The following is a 23,470-nucleotide window of genomic DNA, read 5'->3' on the forward strand; positions in this document are numbered from 1 at the left end:
TACTGCATGCAGTTTACATTGTGAAATCTGGTGCCACATGCATTAACTGTAGAATATGGCAATTCATGGCACAATTTACAATATAAAATTAGGAGACGTGAAAAAGTGTTCATTCTCAGAAACTTTATTAATAGAAATGACTAGTCGGATTTATTTTTTTACATCAACTATGTTATCTCAGCATTCACAGGCCAGCTTTAAAGTGCACAGTTATGCTTAGTAATGGCAATGATTAGCTATTGTCTCATATCAAACATTGAACTATTATATAGACTACGTGTGTACTAAAGACATAACAGCACAACCCGTGTAGTCGTGTTGTGGAGAACAAGTAACGGTCACTAAGTAACCAATCAGTTGCTACTATTAGATCTTATTTCTTTCGGCCTCCTCTCTCTTTCAAAGCCAAGTGGATTGTCGCTCCATTTTGCATGTTGTAGTAAGCGAGGGAGTTTGAGTCTTTAATAAAGATACCCTGCAGAACAGTAAAGGAAACCATTAGCAAATCTGACATCTCAACCAAATGCCAATCATGGAGTACGTACGAAAATAGGAAAAAAAAAAAAAAAATACATAGCAGTAAAATGGTAATTCAGCTAAATCTACTGGGAAAGTGCCCTTACGTCATACTGAAGCTTCTGCTTCCCAGCTGGCATGCCAGTTGCCTCATGAATTTTAACCTTTATTACAGAGACCTGTAACACAAAAAAATATTATTACAGAAAAGGTGTGTTACCCAGATCATTTCCTGAAAATTGGACATGCAGATATACAGAGAGCAGATTTTACCTGATCGGAGAAGGGCAGAGTGAATGCCAGCACTTGACCGCCCAGCTTCCATTCCGTCTTGTCTTGCATGTTGGGAACCTGTACTTTGACTGTGACAGGACCCTGAGGAAAAAAAAATACAAGTGAGCATTTTGCAACATGTTGCAAAATTTTAACTACCGGTATGTTAAGATTTACAAAATAAATAAATAAAATGTAAACACTTATTTACCTTGTTTCTGCGCAAGAATTCATCTTCTGGAATGAGGGAATCTTCGCTCTTCATTTTCTTGGCAGATGGTTCATCGTCCATAGGTGGAGGAGGGTGAACTGGAGGCAGCGGCACTGGTGCAGGTACAGGGGCAACAGGTGGCGCAGAAACAAATGCTGGAATGGAAACACATTACGAGCCATTTTTAGTGCTGCATATGATAAGGAGTTACAAATAAAGGTTAAATCCAGTACCCAGGCAGTGCCTATATAAATACCGTTTTTTTTTCTTTAGATCATGTAGTAAAGAGTAGATAAAGCTGTGGTTTTTTTTTTTTTTGCTCTCCCTTTAATCGTCAAGATTAGTGGTGGGTCTAGGTCCCGAGATCCTACCACTGATTGCTCAAAAAACCTCCAAAGTGCACAGCCCAGGAGGGAGTCAGAAAACAGGGCTCACTACAAATGAAACAAACAGCATAGATCATTTTTATTTAGAATGTACAAACCACCCCCAAAACAACACGAGACAAAAAACGTTTAAAAACATTGTTTCTTTGAAACACTGTTTTTATCTAGTATTTTTGGTGTGATTTGTACATTCTAAATAAAATGTTTTTTTTTTTTTTTTTTTTTTTTTTTTTTATTTGTAGTGATCCCTGTTTTATGCCTTGTCGCTTTCTTTTCTGTGTTTGGCTAGGCTATTGACAGTCTCAGGTTGATCACTTTGTTTTTGTTTAAAGAATATTGTACTATATTGTTGATGTTGTCATCCCCTAAACTAGTTTATGCTCAGGAGACAGGTATACACAACACAGAATACGGATTCACTAGAAAGAAGCATAGACTGTTTTGTCTCCAGAGCAGCACAGTTCTCAGTTTTTTTGCGCAATCGGTGATGGTTCAGCGAGTTGTCTCAAGACCCAGACCACCACAAATGTGCTGGCAATTAAAAGGAGCAAAAGGGAGCAAAAAAAAAGTATATACAAATCATTTTTGCACACATTTACTCATTAACATACCGTATATACTAGAGTATAAGCCGACCCGAGTATAAGCAGAAACCCCTAAATTTTCTACAAAAAAACTGGGAAAATTTATTGACTCGAGTATAAGCCTAGGGTGGAAAATGCAGCAGCTACTGGTAAATTTCAAAAATAAAAATAGATACCAATAAAAGTAAAATTAATTGAGACATCAGTAGGTTAAGCGTTTTTGAATATCCATATTGAATCAGGAGCCCCATATAATGCTCCATACAGTTCACGATGGGCCCATAAGATGCTCCATATTAAAATATGCCCCATATAATGCTGCATAAAAGGTTAATGATGGCCCCATAAAATGCTCCATAGAATATTATGCCCCATATAATGCGGCATAAAGGTTGATGGCCCCATAAGATGCTCCATAGAATAATATACCCTGTATGCTGCAGCTGCGCGCACCGGCAGCTTGTTCCAGTGTTTAGCTGTCACTGATACCGCTCATTAAAGTAATAAATATGCGCTCCACGCCTATGGGAGTGGAGTCGCATCCATATTCATTACTTTAATGAGCGGTACCACATGACCGCTGAACACAGTAAGAGCTGCGAGCGCCGGAGACCATAGGAGAAGCAAGGAAGTGCAGAGATCGCACCAGGAGGGGACAAGTATGATGTCACAGCCGCTACTCCTACCCCGCCGACCCCTAGGACAATGACTAATATAAGCCGAGAGGGGCACTTTTAGCCTTAAAAAAAAAAAAAAAAAAAAAAAGGGTGAAAATATCAGCTTATAGTGGAGTATATACGGTAATATAAATGGAGAAAGATTAATTGTTCAAACTAGATCAGACAGGAAATACTCACCAGCTGGAACAATCATGTGTGGTGATCTCTGGGCCATCATTGGTGGCGGATTTGGTGGCATTGGCAACACGTTAATTCTAGGTGCATGCAAAATAGGTGGCATGGGAGCAGCCAACACAGAACCCGGAGGAAGACGGACCACAGATGCCATTGGGGGCCTTTGCATTACAGGAACAGCGGACACCATAGTAGTACGTATTGGAGGTGGCATCTGAAAGGTAGAATCAAATCCAGAAATCTGTCACCAGTAGTCATGCACACACTCTTAAAATGGGCTTTCCCACAAACAAAGTTCGTTTTAAAGTTGATTTTAATCAATACATCTTGGAATAATAATTTTCACAATTGGAGGTTTAAATCTTTTTTTTCCTGTGCTGAGATAATCTTATAAATGTGCCCCTGCTGTGTACTGTGTAATGGCCGTGTCTGAACATGGTCTGATCATACCACAGCTCCTGGGCAGGGGAGGAAGCAAAAGATTATACAGATAAGACAGCAAGGGGCACAGCTGATTCTTTGTGTGATGTAAAGCGGAATGCCTGTTATTTAAAAAATGTTTTTACCTCAAATCAAAAATTATTTGTGATCCCATATTGTAATGTCTGTATTCTCTCTTGTATCCTCCCCTGTCCAGGAGCTGTGATATGATCAGACCATGTTCCTGCACGGTCAGACACAGCCATTACACAGTACACAATAGGGGCACATTTATAAGATCTCAGCACAGGAACTTTTTTTTTTTTTTTAACACATCCAATTGTGGAAATTATTATTCCAAGATCTATTGATTAAAATGAACTTTGTTCTTGGGAAAACCCCTTTAAGTACATTTAACCCATCTAAACATCTGTTTCTACTACCATAATAGAAAAGTATATAAGAGGGGTGAGGGTAGGGAAACTATTGCTGCCTGCTTTATTTTAAGAGAGTGTATTTAAACCATGCTAAACAAACAAGTCCCTTGTTAATATTTCTATACGATAGAACATGGTAGCACTCACTGATGGTGGTCGCGACACAGGAGGATTGATCTGCTGGTGCAGGGATACAGGTGGAGGTGGCCTCGGAGCAGAAGTGATTGGTGGCGCAGGACTAGGAATAGTTGGTGCCGAAGAAGGTGGTGGTTGGTTGATTTCATTAGGCTTGCTAGGCCCAATCTTGTCCTTGCCATCTTCCTCTGGTACTAAGCCCTTAGCCTTATGGATAGCTTCTATTTGCTCCTGCAATGTTATATTTGCCTGAGCAGCCTGTTGGGTGCGAGCCATGCTGCCCGAATGCCCATCCCATGTAACCTAGCAGAAAAAAAATAAATAAAAGTGTGGATGAGTGATCAGTAGCCTACAGTCATAATTGTATACTGTATTTTTTTAATTTTTCTTCTATTAAAGTAGTATACCTTCTCTTCTGGTTTTTGGATTTCTTCCTCGCCAATCTTTTTACCAATAGCAGTCTCTTCAACACCAAAAATATCGGTACGGCGTTCAGCGAGCTGCTTCAAGCTGCTTTCGATATCCAATCCTGAAAAGAGGAACAAGGTAAGACATCAAGGTTTCCCATCAACCACTTTATCGTTTCATCCCACAACAATCGGAGGAACTCTACAAATATAGAAAACATCTGATTTTGTGCTTTATTTTAAGATACTTTTTCATTAACTGCAGTGGTACCCTAAATAACAAAGCACCCTGTAAATCAGGTTGTTTAAAGGGAACCAGTCAGCATGTTTTTGCTATGTAATCTGAAGACCCTAAAACTTAACATTTAATATGTATACCTCTAAAATTATGTGTACTTTAAAAACAATTAGGTGCTCATGTTTAAACGTGCACTAGACAAGAAAAATGGCATGATCTCACCCAATTGCTGTCTCTCTTCTTGTTACAGATTCTTGTGCTTATTGAGAGCACGGCATGGGACGGAGACCAATAGACCTTTTCCAATGGGGGGGAGAAGAAAAAAAAAAAAAAAAAAAAAAAAAGATATAGGTAGGTGGGGGGGAAGGGTTTGAAGCTATCTTCCCTGTCGTGCCCCGTGTATAAGACTCCCGCCCTAACAAGGGCAGTCCCCAAGTTTGAGCCTACTTAATGAAGCCCTTTGGTTAGTATAACCACCCTGGATGATATGTCCTCTTTCTCTTCCCAACGCGTTTCCCTCCCCGTTACGGGGGTTCATCAGGGGAATAAAATGTCCAGGTTAAATGTCCAGGTTAATGGAGGTATTCTGCAGTGGCAGACATAACCTCATTCAGCGGCGTCCTCCATGTGAGGATAAGGGGGGGACTGCCTTATCCTCACATGGAGGACGCCGCTGAATAAGGTTATGTCTGCCACTGCAGAATACCTCCATTAACCTGGACATTTTATTCCCCTGATGAACCCCCGTAACGGGGAGGGAAACGCGTTGGGAAGAGAAAGAGGACATATCATCCAGGGTGGTTATACTAACCAAAGGGCTTCATTAAGTAGGCTCAAACTTGGGGACTGCCCTTGTTAGGGCGGGAGTCTTATACACGGGGCACGACAGGGAAGATAGCTTCAAACCCTTCCCCCCCACCTACCTATATCTTTTTTTTTTTTCCTTTTCTTCTCCCCCCCAATGGAAAAGGTCTATTGGTCTCCGTCCCATGCCGTGCTCTCAATAAGCACAAGAATCTACAGCAAGAAGAGAGACAGCAATTGGGTGAGATCATGCCATTTTTCTTGTCTAGTGCACGTTTAAACATGAGCACCTAATTGTTTTTAAAGTACACATAATTTTAGAGGTATACATATTAAATGTTAAGTTTTAGAGTCTAGTGGCTGGCTATGCTGGGTTGTTAGTTAAAAGTGGTCAGACGTGATTAGGAACGATACGTTCTGGTTTCTTTCTTTTTTCCTGCTGAATTCGTAATCTGAAGACCGCATGATGTGATGTTGGGGCTAAATACAGATTTCATGGATGTTTGTTATCAAGCAAGCAAAACCATCAAGCTCCTTGTTTTTTTTTTTTTGCTTGGAATGATTGTTATAGCACCAGGAGATTATATAATTGGCGTGACAAAGCAGCACGTGCATGCTAGTCAAGACACGCCCCTTCCTGTGATGAGCGCCCCACTGTGTACAGACACTGTATATAAAGAGCCTGGTGGGGGCGGGGTTAGCTTCCTCAGCTCCGCTGCATAGCTGAATCTAAAACCCATCACAGCTGCTGCAGCCAGTAAACTAAGTGATATATAGTTGGATTCAAGGTCTCAGCTTACATTATGCTGCTCTCAGATGAGGTAGCAAAAACATGCAGATAGTATCCCTCTTTGTGTAACTAGCATAGGTAAACCTTCTCACCTGGGGCATATACTTCATCATCCCCTTGTTTTTCACGAATAGAGCGATCTCTCTGCTCCAGCCAACGTGGATCCAAAAGGCCAATACGCATGTGCTCTTGCATTTTGCTGGCAGGAATCTTCTCGCCAGTGATCGGTGATACTAGATATTCATCAGATGGAGGAGCAGGCGGCTGAGGCTTTGAAGCTGAAAGTACAGGGAAAATATACAGAACGTAAATAAAAGGAACACGAATTGAACACTCATTTATGAGCTAAACAAGCAACATGTATATGAACCTTTGGGATCATAATCCTTGCGCACAATCACTTGGTCTGGAGTTGGAGGTAAAGGAGGAGGCATTGGTGTCTCAGGAGGAAGAGGAGCCTTTTGTGCATAATCCTCATCATCAGAACCCTATAATAAAAAAAACACATTTTCACACGTTTTAACTGGTGGATTTTTTGGTATGGGTGTTTTTGCAGTGATAGAAGTCTATGAGAAAATACCAGTTTTAATCCAGAAGATGTGTCAAATTAAATTGAGAGGTGTGCACCTATTACCGTATATACTCGAATATAAGCCGACCCTCCTAATTTTGCCACAAAAAACTGTGAAAACGTAATGACTCGAGTATAAGCCTAGGGTGGGAAATGCAGCAGCTACCGGTAAATGTCAAAAGTAAAAATAGATACCAATAAAAGTAAAAATTAATTGAGACATCAGTAGGTTAAGTGTTTTTGGATATCCATATTGCAGCTTCTTCCTCTACTGAGCGTCACCGTTACCGCTCATTACAGTAATGAATATGCGGCTCCACCCCTATGGGTACCGCTCAGTACAGGAAGAAGCTGCAGAGCCGGAGAACCAGGGACGTGCAGGGACCGCGCTAGGAGCAGGTGAGTATAATTAGACAGCCCCCGCTCCCCCTCCCCTGCCGACCCCTGGGTATGACTCTAGTATAAGCCGAGAGGGGGACTTTCAGCCCCCAAAAAATGGGCTGAAAATCTCAGCTTATACTCGAGTATATACGGTAATTAATTTTATGCTTTTTCTCGGCTGTTTGAGGGTCAAATTAGAAATTCTACTATAGTCATGGAATAGACTACAGTTTTTGCTATAATTTCTCATAAATTATAGTGACTACATCAGGGTACGTTAGGCCATGTCCCTATTTTAAGCCCTGTTCACTTTTCAAAGTATGATGTACCTGGCATAAAACAGTCAAAAGAATTTTGTGCACCTATGTGTTACACAGAAGATTTGCAACTTTTTAAAAAGATTTTACTGGACTAAAATGCTTAGGCTGGAGTCACTATGGTATAGCATCCGATGTAAGAGCACTGGATGCGATATGTATAAGAACCTCGGCTCCTGCCTGCTGCGAGTGTGCGCCGAGTGACAGTGCTCTGATCCTCTTGCATGCCAGGATCGAAGCACAGCCGTGGTGGAGACAGAGAAGTCATTTCTCCATCTCCTCTGCTGCTGGCTGAAATCACACTGCACTCGGGTGACATCCGAGTGCACTGAGATTTTTCACTTGCACCCATAGACTTGTATGGGTTCAAGTGAGCAGAGTCTCAGCATGAGAAAATAATCGCAGATGTGATCTGCCATAGTATAACACTTGGCCGAGTGTTATCCAATGTTTTATCGCATAGCACTCGGCTGTGTTATACGGTAGTTGACTCCGGCCTTAAAGTTAATCTCACCAGATGGACATAAAGTCTTCCTTCAACCTTAAATACTATGTTATTATGTTACCAGCTTTTTGTCACCTAATCAGAGAGCAGCATGATGTAGATAGACTCCAATTCCAGTGATTACACCGCTTATGATGTAGTGTATGCTACCATATATACTTTCTGATAATAATGCTCTTTGTAGGTTCTCGGGTGCACATACCCAAGTGTTTTATTGTTTGGTGCATTTAGTTACTACAACTAAAATACACCTATAAAAGGAAGTGAATAATCAAAGTAAAACACAAGATGAAGCCTTACTTCATCCATATCTTGCACTTGCGTGTCCTGATCCATTTGAGAGGATTCTTCAGTCTTGCTGTCTTTCACTTCCTCTTCATCATCAGATTCAACCTCCATCTCCACTTCCTCACTTTCTCCAAACTTCTCGTATCGTTCTTGGATTAAAATACGAGCACCCAGTTCTTCAGGTGATGTGGGAGGAGGAAAGTTACCTATAAAACACAAACTCAAGTTACTACTAGATTTTAACTTTACACCAACACCACAATCACTAGTTTAGGGGAGAATACACTAGGTTTTTTTTTTGGGCGGAGAAATAAACTTCTGGAGTCATTCATATTTTTTTTTTTTAACCTGTGCCTATTCATTCTGAAGATGACAGTTATTCATAAAATCTAGATCAATTAAAGGCAGCAACTTCTCTTCTGCCATTTCTCTACATAGATCATGTAACTGGCGACTACTACATAAACCATGATCGGATCCTGTACTTTATTTCGGATTCCAGGATAGCAGACAAACATTTTCGCTTAACGAAAAACAATATTGCATTGATGGAACAATGCAGTAAAGAGTTGCACCAGGTACTATGCAAAGTTATACTATTCATGTAAAATACATAGTAATACACAGAAAAAAAAATGCAGCACACCAGAATCTTAAAAGGGGTTGCAGCAAGTTCCTATGTGGTTAAATTTAACTTAAGAAAAATTCTCAACATTTCCAAGAATTAAAGGATTTTAAAATTCTATAGTCTGTAGCTTGTTGCCCACGTTAGCAGCCACCCTGTTAACTTTAAGTTGCTGGTTACCTAGGTAAGGAAAATTGAGCGCCACTACCAGGCTCCATGCTTTAGAGCCCATTCTGTTCTGAAGCTCACGGACTCCTTCAAGCCTCACTGCCCTTGTTGTTCTCCCATGCTGCAGAGGTAAAGCAGCCTCGCTTAGGCCAGGTTCATATTTGCGTTGGGGGGCTTTGCGGAGGGCTGCGTATGTCCTCCGTTAAGCCCCGCCTACTTCTGCATGCGTCCTGCGTATTTATGTTTAACATTAGGTACGCAGGACATGCAAATGTGTCTTTTGACGAGCCTACTGTCCATACAAAACGCAACTTGTTACGTTCCCATGTGGTCAGGTCAACACAACGCATCCACATGTCCTGCGTACCCAATGTTAAAGATAGGTACGCAGGACACATGCAGAAGTATGCGGGGTTTAACGGAGGACGTACACAGCCCTCCGCAAAGCCCCCCAAGTGCAAAGGTGAACTTAGCCTAACAGCCTGGGAAAGAGCACATTTTCTAACAGCATGGTCCAAACGGTTCATCTTTAGGAGCAGAAAAACCCATGCATGCAAAGCAGGAAGCCAGGAGCAATGTGCTCCTGGAGAAGAGAAGTTATAACAACCCCTTAAAGTACTCTGGTTGAACAAGTAATATTTATTTTCTCCCTTACCTTGTTCATTCGGTTGGAAGTCAACAATCTCCACTACGACAAAGTCATGCCAATCTATTTGGGCGTAAGCAACACGCTCCCTTTCCTTCTCCTCCTCCTCTTTTTTTCTCTCCCGCTCCTGAAACTTTGCCCACTCTACACGGTAACGAACCTAAATGTACAGTTGCAAAGTGAGCAAATCTTAAACACCTATTCACACACAAGCATAAATAAGGTTTCTAGAAAATTATGTAAAAAAGGTTAGTTAGCAGAAGTAAATACAGGTTTTTATTTAAAAAAAAAAAAAGAAAGTTTAATTGAATGGGTTACATCAACTTTTTAAAAATGGGCAAAATTGCTAAGCGTTTATTAAAAATCCTCTTCATTCAAGACCAGAGGAACTAGTACCAGCAGTGGCCTAGACATAAGCTACTGCTTGCAAGAAATTTGCTATACAGGTAGCAAGCACATCTCTGGAGCTTGATGGATGGATTGCTGGATCCAAACAGGATCAGTGACCTGCAGTAGTTTAAAGAAATTGTCCACTACTTGGACAACCCCTTCACATATCACAGGTTTAGCCCCGTTAAAATAAAAAAAGCCGATACTTGCCTCTCATGCAGGCGCTGTTCCAGGAGTGTCGGCACCCACGTTCCCGGGGCTCTTGTGTGGTTGTCAGGACACTTGAGCCCAGTGCCCAATCAGTGCTGGCGTCACTGATCCCGCCTTTGGACAAATCGAACATCAAGAGGAAAAGAGGAAGTCGGTGCTGCAGCTGCTCTCACTTCCTCTTGATGCCCGACTACAGACACCGCCACCAGCTCAGGAGAGGAGTATAAGCTTTATTTTAATTGGTGCCATACCCTTAGATCAAGAAGGGGTTGTCCTAGTAGAGGACAGCCCCTTTATTGTTAACAGAGGCAATGCTTCCTCTGCATGTAGCATAGGAGAGTCCACAGTTCAGTCCAGTGGAGCAACCATGCTGCTGGGTCTGCAAAGTCAGTCTTCTGTGGCCTTAGACGCGGCTAAACCATTTCTGTGAGCCTCCGGGAGCACAAAGAGGGAGTCCGATTTGCGGAAAGGAGCAGTTCTAGAAATGTACCTCTTAAGGGCCCGTACCACGTCCAGGGTGTGAAGGGCCTTTTCGACCCTATGTTTTGGCTGTGGGCAGAAAGAGGGATGAATTCGATCTTCATTAAGGTGGAAAGAGGAGACCACCTTAGGGAGAAAAGCCGGAGATGGGCGTAGGACTACTTTGTCCTGGTGAAAGGAAAGGCGCCCGGCAGGATAGTGCGGCCAAATCTGAGACCCGCCTGATAGATGTTACTTCTACAAGGAAGGCCACCTTCCAGGAGAGGACAGTCAGTGTGACAGAGCAGGAGGTTCAAACGGAGATTCCTGAAGAACACTCAGAACCAAATTGAGATCCCAGGTCTCTAACGGCATTCTGTAGGGAGGTACCACGTGGGAGAACCCTTTGAATGAAGGTCCTGACTTGTAAGTTGGCAGCAATCTTACGTTGGAACAACACAGATAACGCTGAGATCTGACCCTTGAGGGAACTGAGCGCCAGGCCGGAATCCAAGCCGGACTGGAGAAAATCCAAAATGGAAGGAATTGAGAAAACAAGCGGAGGGCGACCGCGGAGCCTGCACCATGAGAAGAAGGTTTTCCAGGTGCGGTGATAAATGCAAGCGGAAGACGCTTTGTAAGCGCTTATGATGGGAATGACCTGCTGGGAGAAACCAGCTTGAGTTAGAATCCAGGTTTCAACAGCCATGCCGTTAAACGTAGGGTCCCTGAGCTCTGGTGGTAGATCGGCCCTTGGCCAAGCAGATCTGGGCGGTCTGGTAACCGCCAGGGGACCTCGGATACGAGTTGAACGAGCTCCGCGTACCATGCGCGACTTGGCCAATCCGGAGCGACAAGAATCACCGGAACCCCCTCAGTCTTGATTTTTCGGATCACTTTCGGCAGTAAGGGAAGCGGAGGAAGCACGTACGGGAGTTGGAACCGATGCCATGGGGATATCAGTGCATCCACCCCGATGGCCTTGGGATCCCGAGAACGTGCTATGAAGTTGGGAACTTTGGCGTTCAGTCTGGACGCCATCAGATCCACGTCCGGCGTTCCCCAGCGAAGGCAGATTTGCCAGAAAACCTCTGGATGGAGTTCCCACTCCCGAGGAGAGACCCTGACGGCTGAGAAAACCAGCCGCCTAGTTTTTGCACTGCGGAAATGGTGGAGTGGTTGGCCTCGGCCCGACGGAGAATGTGGGAGACCTCCTGCAACGCCGCCCTGCTGCGGGTACCCCACTGATGGTTTATGTACGCCACCGCTGTGACTTTGTCCGATTGAATTCGAATCGGGCGACTCGCGAGCAGGAAGTGAAAACGTCTCAGGACAAGTCTGATCGCTCGAATCTCCAAGATGTTTATAGGAAGTGTTGACTCCCGAAATGTCCAACGCCCCAGGGCAGTGTGGTCTCGAAACACAGCTCCCCAACCGAGGAGACTGGCGTTGGTAGTTACCACCAGCCGGCGGATCGGGACCTTTTATCAGGAGGTCGTCTAAGTATGGCAACACGACCACTCCTCGAGAGTGAAGAACGGCCATGACAGCCGCCATGACCTTTCTGAATACCCTGGGCGCAGTGGCAAGGCCGTGAATTGAAAATGGTCCTCTTGGATGACGAAACGGAGGAACCTTTGATGTGGCGGGAAGACTGGGATATGAAGATAAGCATCTTTGTTATCTATTGATGCTAGGAACTCCCGTCTCCATTGAGGAAATGACTGACCGGAGGGACTCCATCCTGAGGTGCCGAACTTTTACGTACTTGTTTAGGAGCTTCAGGTCCAAGATAGGGTGCGGTTGTGAATTCTGCTTTTGGGCTCCCTCCGGTGGTTGTAGGTGGTAATGCAGTTGTCCCTGGGCTGCAGTCCTGGTCAGGTGTATCTGCTGATTGCAATTCTGACTGGGGTATTTAGGTTTGCAGGATTCATTAGTCCTTGCCAGTTGTCATTGGGAGGTGTTGGACCTCTGTCTGGTTTCTCCTGCTTAGCTGCCAATTCAGCAAAGATAAGTGTCTGTTTTTTTTTCTATGGCACACATGCTGTGTGCTGGATTTTTGATTGTATTTCTGCTCTGTGTGTAGGATTCTCTGGAGTTGCAGATATACGTTCCACGTCTTTAGTTAGATGGAGGAATTTTTTGTATAATCTGCTGTGGATATTTTTGGAAGGGTTTTAACCCCTTCCCGACCCATGACGCCACGTAGGCGTCATGAAAGTCGGTGCCAATCCGACCCATGACGCCTATGTGGCGTCATGGAAAGATCGCGTCCCTGCAGATCGGGTGAAAGGGTTAACTCCCATTTCACCCGATCTGCAGGGACAGGGGGAGTGGTAGTTTAGCCCAGGGGGGGTGGCTTCACCCCCCTGTGGCTACGATCGCTCTGATTGGCAGTTTCACTTTCAACAGCCAATCAGAGCGATTTGTAATATTTCACCTATTATAACGGGTGAAATATTACAATCCAGCCATGGCCGATGCTGCAATATCATCGGCCATGGCTGGAAATACTAATGTGCCCCCACCCCACCGATCGCCCCCCCAGCCCTCCGATCTGTCCGGTACACTGCCCCGCTCCCCCCCGTGCTCTTGTCCGCTCACCCCCGTGCTCAAATCACCCCCTCCCCCCCCTGTGCTCCAATCACCCCCCCTGCACTCCGATCCACCCCCCCGTGCTCCGTTCCACCCCCCCCCCCCGTGCTCCGTTCCACCCCCCCCCCCCCCCGTGCTCCGTTCCACCCCCCCCCCCCCCTCCGTTCCACCCCCCCCTCGTGCTCCGTTCCACCACCCCCCCCCCCCCCCCCCCGTGCTCCGTTCCACCCCCCCCCCCCCCCCCGTGCTCCGATCCCCCCCCCCCGTATCATACTTACCGATCCTGCCGGGGTCCGTCCGTCTTCTCCCTGGGCGCCGCCATCTTCCAAAATGGTGGGCGCATGCGCAGTGCGCCTGCCGAATCTGCCGGCCGGCAGATTCGTTCAAGGTGCATTTTGATCAAAATAAAAAAAAAAAAAAATGATAAATGACCCCCCCCCCCTTTGTCACCCCCGTAGGTAGGGACAATAAAAAAAATAAATATTTTTTTTTTTTCCACTAATGTTAGAATAGGGCTAGGGTTAGGGGTAGGGTTAGGGTTTTGGTATGTGCACACGTATTCTGTTCCTCTGCGGATTTTTCCGCTGCGGATTTGATAAATCCGCAGTGCTAAACCGCTGCGGATTTATGGCGGATTTACCATGTTTTTTCTGCACATTTCACTGCGGTTTTACAACTGCGGTTTTCTATTGGAGCAGTTGTAAAACCGCTGCGGAATCCGCAGAAAGAAGAGACATGCTGCGGAATGTAAACCGCTGCGTTTCCGTGCAGTTTTTCTGCAGCATGTGTACAGCGATTTTTGTTTCCCATAGGTTTACATTGAACTGTAAACTCATGGGAAACTGCTGCGGATCCGCAGCGTGTGCACATACCTTTAGAATTAGGCTATGTGCACACGGTGCGGATTTGGCTGCGGATCCGCAGCGGATTAGCCGCTGCGGATTCGCAGCAGTGTTCCATCAGGTTTACAGTACCAAGTAAACCTATGGAAAACCAAATCCGCAGTGCCCAATGTGCGGAAAATACCGTGCGGAATCCGCAGATGAAATCCGCACAAAAAACACTGGAAATCCGCGGAAAATCCGCAGGTAAAACGCAGTGCCTTTTACCCGCGGATTTTTCAAAAATGATGCTGAAAAATCTCACACGAATCCGCAACGTGGGCACATAGACTTAGGGTTAGGGTTGGAGTTAGGGTTGTGGTTAGGGTTGTGATTAGGGTTATGGCTACAGATGAGATTAGGGTTAGGGGTGTGTTGGGGTTAGTGTTGGAGGTAGAATTGAGGGGTTTCCACTGTTTAGGCACATCAGGGGTCTCCAAACGCAACATGGCGCCACCATTGATTCCAGCCAATCTTGTATTCAAAAAGTCAAATGGTGCTCCCTCAATTCCGAGCCCCGACGTGTGCCCAAACAGTGGTTTACCCCCACATATGGGGTACCAGCATACTCAGGATAAACTGCGCAACAATTACTGGGGTCCAATTTCTCCTGTTACCCTTGTGAAAATAAAAAAAATGCTTGCTAAAACATCATTTTTGAGGAAAGAAAAATGATTTTTTATTTTCACGGCTCTGCGTTGTAAACGTCTGTGAAGCACTTGGGGGTTCAAAGTGCTCACCATATATCTAGATAAGTTCCTTGGGGGGTCTAGTTTCTAAAATGGGGTCACTTGTGGGGGGTTTCTACTGTTTAGGCACACCAGGGGCTCTGCAAACGCAACGTGACGCCCACAGACCATTCCATCAAAGTCTGCATTTCAAAACGTCACTACTTCACTTCTGAGCCCCGACGTGTGCCCAAACAGTGGTTTACCCCCACACATGGGGTATCAGCGTACTCAGGAGAAACTGGACAACAACTTTTGGGGTCCAATTTCTCCTGTAACCCTTGGGAAAATAAAAAATTCTGGGCTAAATTATTTTTGAGGAAAGAAAACGTATTTATTATTTTCACGGCTCTGCGTTGTAAACGTCTGTGAAGCACTTGGGGGTTCAAAGTGCTCACCACACATCTAGATAAGTTCCTTTCGGGGTCTAGTTTCCAAAATGGGGTCACTTGTGGGGGGTTTCTACTGTTTAGCCACATCAGGGGCTCTGCAAACGCAACGTGACGCCCGCAGAGCATTCCATCAAAGTCTGCATTTCAAAACGTCACTACTTCACTTCTGAGCCCCGACGTGTGCCCAAACAGTGGTTTACCCCCACATATGGGGTATCAGCATACTCAGGACAAACTGGACAAGAACATTTGGGGTCCAATTTCTCCTATTACCCTTGGCAAAATAGGAAATTCCAGGCTAAAAAATCATTTTTAAGGAAAGAAAAATTATTTTTTATTTTCATGGCTCTGCGTTATAAACTTCTGTGAAGCACCTGGGGGTTTAAAGTGCTCAATATTCATCTAGATAAGTTCCTTGGGGGGGGTCTAGTTTCCAAAATGGGGTCACTTGTGGGGGAGCTCCAATGTTTAGGCACACAGGGGCTCTCCAAACGCGACATGGTGTCCGCTAACAATTGGACCTAATTTTCCATTCAAAAAGTCAAATGGCGCGCCTTCCCTTCCGAGCCTTACCATGTGCCCAAACAGTGGTTTACCCCCACATGTGAGGTATTGGTGTACTCAGGAGAAATTGCCCAACACATTTTAGGATCCATTTTATCCTGTTGCCCATGTGAAAATGAAAAAATTGAGGTTAAAAGAATTTTTTTGTGAAAAAAAAAGTACTTTTTCATTTTTACGGATCAATTTGTGAAGCACCTGGGGGTTCAAAGTGCTCACTATGCATCTAGATAAGTTCCTTGGGGCGTCTAGTTTCCAAAATGGGGTCACTTGTGGGGGAGCTCCAATTTTTAGGCACACGGGGGTTCTCCAAACGTGACATGGTGTCCACTAAAGAGTGGAGCCAATTTTTCATTCAAAAAGTCAAATGGCGCTCCTTCCCTTCCAAGCCCTGCCGTGCGCCCAAACAGTGGTTTACCCCAACATATGAGGTATCAGTGTACTCAGGACAAATTGGACAACTTTCGTGGTTCAGTTTCTTCTCTTACCATTGGGAAAATAAAAAAAAATTGTTGCTAAAAGATAATTTTTGTGACTAAAAAGTTAAATGTTCATTTTTTCCTTCCATGTTGCTTCTGCTGCTGTGAAGTACCTGAAGGGTTAATAAACTTCTTGAATGTGGTTTTGAGTACCTTGAGGGGTGCATTTTTTTTGAATGGTGTCACTTTTGGGTATTTTCAGCCATATAGACCCCTCAAACTGACTTCAAATGTGAGGTGGTCCCTAAAAAAATGGTTTTGTAAATTTCGTTGTAAAAATGACAAATCGCTGGTCAAATTTTAACCCTTATAACTTCCTAGCAAAAAAAAATTTTGTTTCCAAAATTGTGCTGATGTAAAGTATACATGTGGGAAATGTTATTTATTAACTATTTTGTGTCACATAACTCTCTGGTTTAACAGAATAAAAATTCAAAATGTGAAAATTGCGAAATTTTCAAAATTTTCGCCAACTGTCCGTTTTATCACAAATAAACGCAGAATTTATTGACCTAAATTTACCACTAACATGAAGCCCAATATGTCACGAAAAAACAATCTCAGAACCGCTAGGATCCGTTGAAGCGTTCCTGAGTTATTACCTCATAAAGGGACACTGGTCAGAATTGCAAAAAACGGCAAGGTCTTTAAGGTCAAAATAGGCTGGGTCATGAAGGGGTTAATACTGACCGCACAGTATTCTGTCCTATCCTTTCCTATTTTAGCTAGAGTGGCCTCTTTTGCTAAATCCTGTTTTCTGCCTGTGTGTGTCTTTCCTCTCCTACTCACAGTCAATATTCGTGGGGGGCTGCCTATCCTTTGGAGTTCTGCTCTGAGGCAAGATAGTATTCCTATTTCCATCTATAGGGGTATTTAGTCCTCCGGCTGTGACGAGGTGTCTAGGGTTTGTTAGGCACACCCCACGGCTACTTCTAGTTGCAATGTTAGATCAGGATTTGCGGTCAGTACAGTTACCACCTACTCCAGTGAAAGTTATTCATGCGGCTCCAGAAGACACCAGATCTCTGACCCATTAGTCGTGGACAACGGAAAGCCAGACTTGTTGAAAAAGAAGGCGTCCGCCTACTTTGGAGGTGTCGACTGGAATACTCCCCGAGTCATTGTGAATGAAATCTAGCAGGCCTGGACCCTCTGGTTCTGGGTTGTCTAGACTTTCCTCGCCAGGACTTATTCGGCCTGTACGAAGGTCGAGTGTCTCTGTCTGTGCGTGGAGATCGTTCTGATCTGGACGAGGCTGTGGAGTTGGACCAGAATGGGCTACTGCGAAAGGGCCGAAAACTAAAATATTGTTGGAGCTGAAAGGCAGCTTTAGGCCTGTGTTGCAGGAGGAACTTGCTCTTCCCACCTGTATCATCGGAAATAAGCTGGTCTAATTTTTCTCCAAAAAGACGTCCGCTCTGAAAGGGAAGGGAAATCAGAGACTGAGGAGGAATCTGCGCGCCAGTCTAAGCCAAATAGCTCTCCTAATGGTGATGGCATTTGAAGCCGCAGCTGCCGCACAGTCCGCTGCGTCTAAAGACGCGTACATCACATAATCTCCAGCCATGGCAATTTGTTTGGCGAGATCTGCCGCCTCAGACGGAAGATCCTGTTCCTGAATGGATTTTGCAAGGGCATCTGCCCAGAAAACCATTGCTTTGGCGACCCAAGCCGCAGCGAAGGAAGGCGATAGAGAGGAACCTGAGGCTTCATACACTGAGCAAGCCAGGGAATCTAACTGGCATTCTGTGGGATTTTTAATTGAAGCCCCATCAGGTACTAATAAAAGCGTTTTGGTAGCCAAGAGCGATACCGGAGGATCCACTAGTGGATGTTCCGTCCAATCTTTAACAAGATCTGCGGAAAAGGGATACTTCGATTCCAGGGCCTTTTTGCCCGTAAAGAGCTCCCTGTGTCGCCGGACTATATCCAGGAAATCTGGCGAAAACCTTATGGGAATGCTTGGTTCTCGTAAAAGGAAACCGAATGATCCGGAGCCGAATTAGGGTCATTGTCCACTTTTAGCGCATGATTGACTGCCTCGATGAGGGAGTCAACAGTAGATCTAAACTCCGGAGAATCCGGATCTAAGGATGCATCAGACTCATACTCAGAGTCATGATCGCTGCGAAGCCCTGGAAAGGGTGAGCGAGAAGTGGAGCTACCAGAGGCTGAATGGCATGGTGAATGCTCAGGAGAAGTAGTTCGGATCCATTTTTTTGAATGACCGTACCTCCTTCTGGTGAGAGCGGTCCCTGCTGGCCGATGATTCCTCTGTTATGGAGGGATCTCTTAACCACGGAATAAGAGTACCCCACTCCCCAGAGGGGTCATGAAGGGATTTAATCGCTTTGGCTAAAGAATCTATGGACTGTGACTGACACGGCCCACTCAGGGTCGGTGGCGGCGGAGGGCTCCTGGGTACATTGGACATCGCAGGCTGAGCAGAGAAGGGAACTGAGGCTGAGGAAGTGGAGCCTGGCAGGTGGTACATGCAGTAAAAAAAGTAGTATGCACCTTGGTGGTCTTTTTGGTCCTTGACTGCGACATGATGTACCAATATAAGTAACAGAAAACGCTGCTAGATGGAAGCGAGGGTAACGCTGCAGGGAAGCACCTAATGCGGTCTCCTTACCCAGGTCCTGTGTCCTGCAAGAGATGAGGTGGCGCTGATAGAGGAGAACACCGGCGTCCAGAAGAAAAACCGCTGGTACGTGCAGATTGATGGGAGCTGCGGCATGTAGAGGAAGAAAGATGGCCGCCGGGAGTTGTGAGGGTAATCTCGCAGAGCGAGAAGCGCCAGGTCCGGGGGCAGAGCCGCAAAATGATTGCTGGGCCTATCGGGATGTGGCCCGCACTAGGCCAAAGTCGGGGACTAAATTTATGGCTTCAGCCCGGCGCACGGCCGCAGACTGCCGGAAAACGCGCCTAGCAGCCCTGCGGGGACCCTAACAGATGAGCCCTCCAGGAACGCCGGAAAGACCGATTTCCCCCCCCCTCCCCCCCAAGTGGCACTTACCCTGTATGGAGGGGAATTGCGGAGCAGCTTGCGGCAGGTTAGCTGTGCCCGGCGTGGATAGGATGGTGCAGGGTTGGGGAAGCCTCTATCCACCATCCCCATAAGAGGGGGGTGGAGAGGAACCGTCCGCCTCCTTCCATCATCCGCTTTCTCAGTGGTGATGCAGTGGGGGCTGCACGGACGCCACAATGCAGAGAGCCTCTGAACAGCCGAGGGTAAAACCTGGTGGGCAGGGCAGAATGTCCGGCAATAGGCTTGGCTGCAGGAGGATACATGGAGGACACTCCATGCGCTCGTCTGTAAGGAGGGGAGGGAGATCGGTCCCTTGAAGGGCCCGTCACCCCCTCAAAAAAAATCAGCTCAGGCAGTGGCATCCCACGTCGCAGGAGAGGATACGGAGAGGTGAACTCCCGTGCTCGTCTGTTGTTGGTTCGGGGAGATCGGAGCCTTGAAAGGTTCCGTCGCCCCTTCGTCCAGTAAGAAAAGGTTAAATCCAGTGTGCCTCCTACAGACACTAAGCTTGAACTGGGTCTCTGGAAGCCAGCATGAGGGTGTATACTGCAGGGGAGGAGCCAACTTTTTGTCTCAACTTAGTGTCAGCCTCCTAGTGACAGCAGCATAACACCCATGGTCTGGTGTCCCCCAATGTGGTGAAGGAGAAAACAGTCTGTTTAGCCAGTGAGAAATATATAAAAAAAATATATATATATTTATATTTATATATTTTTTTATATATTTCTCACTGGCTAAACAGACTGTTTTTTTTTAAACTTTATATAAAACAAATTGGGATATTTAAAAAAAAAAATTGCTAATACCTTTAACATACATTTTACACAAAAATCTAATGTAAACAAGTCACTTTCTGATACTTCCCTTTAAACAAAAGTACTCTTCCATCATCTATTGTCTCCACATGTAAGAACTGCTGATAGAGGCTTGCAAATTTTGGTTTAAGTTTGTTTTAAAGCTACTGTAGTGTTCAATTTTTCAATAAGTAATTATTTCTAAAACGAAAACCATGCAAAAACAAAAAAAAATGTAAGAAGTGGTGTTTTTTTAATTACCTGATCTAAAACCTCGGTGGGGTTCTCAGACTCTTTCTTCAGCTTGGCGATTAATCCCTTTGGAGGAATCAGGATCTGAAACAGACGAATAGGATCACTTACCAAGTGCTATCCAGTGTCAGGGCAGGCGCGCTCACAGTCATCTTTATTAATAACTTTGTAATAAAGCCAGTCACTTGCAGAACAGCTAAATGACTCACAGCTTAACCAGCTGCCTCCTGAACCAGACTAAACAGAAATAATGCAGGGAAACAGATGAACAAGCGTGTTTTTTTCCTTCAAAGCCTTTCTTTATTCAGCAATAATTATAAAAAGAAGTTTCAGCTTCATACAAAAAGATGAAAATCGCTAGCAAATGCGTTTCGGTTGTAAGACCTTATTCATTGCATGTGGGAAATGTGAAAAAGACAGCAAATTATACGATTTCCTGTGAAACACCCGATAACAGAGAACCTATCCTAGGTGAGTCTAAGGCTGCCGTCACACGTTCAGTATTTGGTCAGTATTTTACATCAGTATGTGTAAGCCAAAACCAGCAGTGGGTGATAAATACAGAAGTGGTGCATATGTTTCTATTTTACTTTTCTTCTGATCGTTCCTCTCCTGGTTTTGGCTTACAAATACTGAGGTAAAATACTGACCAAATACTGATAGTGTGAATGTGGCCTGATAGTGGAGAACAGAAATAATGCACCACTGAAAATATTTATACACTGATAATAATGTCAAGTAGATTGAACGGTAACTGTGCGTTCAAGTAACTTTTTAGAGGCGTCCTATGTGCGTAAATGAGGAATGACAATTTCTGGCCAATATGTGACTTACCATATATCTTGCATGCTCACCAGTTTTCCCTCTCTGCATGCTCCATCTGTAATCAACAGCGTGGAGGCGAGGAGCTGCCGTGATTTTTCCCCATAGACAGCACAGAGAGGGGAATAAAACACCTGCTATAGAGCTCTGCATGATTTATTTTAGCTACCTCTTCCCTTCCCTGCTGTTCACTCTGCCCCTCCATAGAGGGCAACTGGCTGTGTTACGCGACACCTGCAGGGTCGGCAATTAGGGGCAGGCAGACTGGACATCTGCCTAGGGTACCCACTTCCCTGCTATGGGGCCCCGGTGCCAGTGCCCCTTCCTCATCACACATTCAACTGTTTCAGCATCATAGGTGCCAATAGAGTTGAAAGCAATGATGGCGGAGAGAGCGTCACGTGACGCTCCCTCTCCAATCATCCCCCTCTGACGCAGCAGGCGCAATTACGTCACTTCATTGCGCACCACACTCTGCTCGGCAGTGGGGCTGCAGAGGTGAGGAGACATGCTGCACAGGGGGAACAAGGAGAGGTGAGTATTGCATGTATTTTTTTTATATCAGTGAGCGAGCACATGGTGGCCATAATACTGGCGCACTATGGGGAGTGCACTGAACTGCACGCCACACTATGGGAAGTGCACTATACTGCACGTCACACTATGGGGAGTGCACTGTACAAGTTGTGGTGTTATTTCTTTGTTCAATACCTTTTTTCATGCTTATCAGCCCTCAGCTGCATCGAACAACTTCAATATTATTGATCATTCTCTTAACAGCCTGAACTCAGCGCACGCAAATACAACCAAAATGATTCCCTGTAATGGTGCAATGTGTTAGCATTTCGGGCCCCACTTTGTTTAAAATCGGCCCTGGAATCCGTCTCTTCCGGCCATGATGGAATGGAGCTGATTTTTCATCATGGATAAGCAGAGGAAGGGTAAGAAGTGTCTGATAAGTGAGAAAGGAAGTGTTTTTATGTGATCAGATACATTACGTTTCTTATAATCGCCTGTACTATTGATTTATGCAAAATTTGTGGAAAGTACAAATCCTTTCTATTACCCCCATTTATTTAACAAATTTAACTAACAAGAGAGGGGCTACAAAATGAAAGTACGTTGAAACCCAAAATCAAGAAGCATAGACCACTAAATACCTTGGTGTACTGCTCCACAAGCTTGGTGAAGTAATTGAAAAGACTGTGCTGAGGTCGAAGGAAATCAAACTGGTAATTCCTCTGCTCCTTTTGCATCAGTTGTGTGAGAAACTGTCGGCCATTGCGAGCAACAAACTGAGCTGTCAGCTTCACCACATCAAGATCAAAGGCAGATATGGAAGGCGGATCAGCCACAAACTCAAACTCTGGAGGGGGTTCCTTTGGAATGATGGTCTCTTGGACAACTTGAGCCTGGACCTGGCAAGAAATTAGTCAGAAAATTTAATTACCGTCCTTAAATTTTATTACCGCTTCATTTTAAAATATTTGATATCAAGAGATTTTGCTTTCATTTCATTTAAAGGGTTAAATTTTACCTGATTGTTAGAGCCATCTCATGTGCATATGGGGGTCAGTAAAAGGGATGCACAGCTCCTTGAAATTTGCTGCCAAAAGATTAGAATGGCATTCACTAAACAGAATACTATTCACCGATTGGTCTCTGCATCATGGCTTCTAGCAATGACACTTCGACATGGACATGTTAACATTGCAAGAGGTGACCTTAAAGGGGATATCCAGAACTTCCTGCTTAGGCACATTCTTTGTTTTTCACAAACAGGCAGGTAGTTGCTACTTACCTGTCTGTTGTGTACAGTGCAGTTCTTCCCAGTCAGCAATATAGCTGCCTCTGCTGACGTCACGTCAACAGTGAGGAAGATTATTTTCCCACTCCATTATGGACAGGGTGGGACTTCCAACATCATTCTGATTGTCAGTCAGATTACTGCTGCCTAACTGGGCGAGTCGGCTGTCAATCAGAAGGACGTTGAAAGTCACGCACCGTCGACAGAGCAGAGCGGAAAAGAATCAGCAGCTCTAGCAACGTGTCAGCAGAGGCGGCCGAATCACGGGCAAGAGCGCTCTGACAGGGCAAGAACAGAGCCATGCACGACAGGCAAGGAAATAGCAACTACCTGCCTGTTAGTGGCTAGGCATATTCTTTGTTTTTCAAAAAGTCCCAGCCCGGATATCCCCTTTAGATACAGTTTGGTCACGTCAGCATCGAAACTTCACTGATGCCAAGATAGAAAACTGCAGAGGATGATTGGCAAGATGAGTATTTAGCTACACCCTAAGATGTTGGTGAAAAGCTTTAA

The 23,470-nt window shown here is 45.0% G+C and overlaps 1 protein-coding gene across 2 annotated transcripts in view; it reads right to left on the minus strand.

The window, feature by feature from the left end:
• Nucleotides 1-108: 108 nt before the first annotated feature.
• SF3A1 (splicing factor 3a subunit 1) overlaps nucleotides 109-23,470 on the minus strand; it is a 61,199-nt gene continuing 37,837 nt past the window's right edge. For both annotated transcript variants that reach the window (XM_069760148.1, XM_069760149.1), the window contains exons 4-16: nucleotides 22,311-22,568; nucleotides 20,338-20,412; nucleotides 9,566-9,716; nucleotides 8,130-8,323; nucleotides 6,426-6,543; nucleotides 6,148-6,333; nucleotides 4,224-4,345; nucleotides 3,829-4,119; nucleotides 2,828-3,038; nucleotides 1,001-1,155; nucleotides 790-891; nucleotides 624-695; nucleotides 109-475 (exon numbers count right to left, since the gene is read on the minus strand). In XM_069760148.1, the coding sequence (XP_069616249.1) occupies nucleotides 374-475; nucleotides 624-695; nucleotides 790-891; nucleotides 1,001-1,155; nucleotides 2,828-3,038; nucleotides 3,829-4,119; nucleotides 4,224-4,345; nucleotides 6,148-6,333; nucleotides 6,426-6,543; nucleotides 8,130-8,323; nucleotides 9,566-9,716; nucleotides 20,338-20,412; nucleotides 22,311-22,568 (2,037 nt within the window). In that variant the 3' untranslated portion in view covers nucleotides 109-373. The remainder of the gene's footprint in view (nucleotides 476-623; nucleotides 696-789; nucleotides 892-1,000; nucleotides 1,156-2,827; nucleotides 3,039-3,828; nucleotides 4,120-4,223; nucleotides 4,346-6,147; nucleotides 6,334-6,425; nucleotides 6,544-8,129; nucleotides 8,324-9,565; nucleotides 9,717-20,337; nucleotides 20,413-22,310; nucleotides 22,569-23,470) is intronic.

Source organism: Ranitomeya imitator, chromosome 1 (genome assembly GCF_032444005.1).
Source record: "Ranitomeya imitator isolate aRanImi1 chromosome 1, aRanImi1.pri, whole genome shotgun sequence".
In the NCBI taxonomy this organism is placed as follows: Eukaryota; Metazoa; Chordata; class Amphibia; order Anura; family Dendrobatidae; genus Ranitomeya; species Ranitomeya imitator.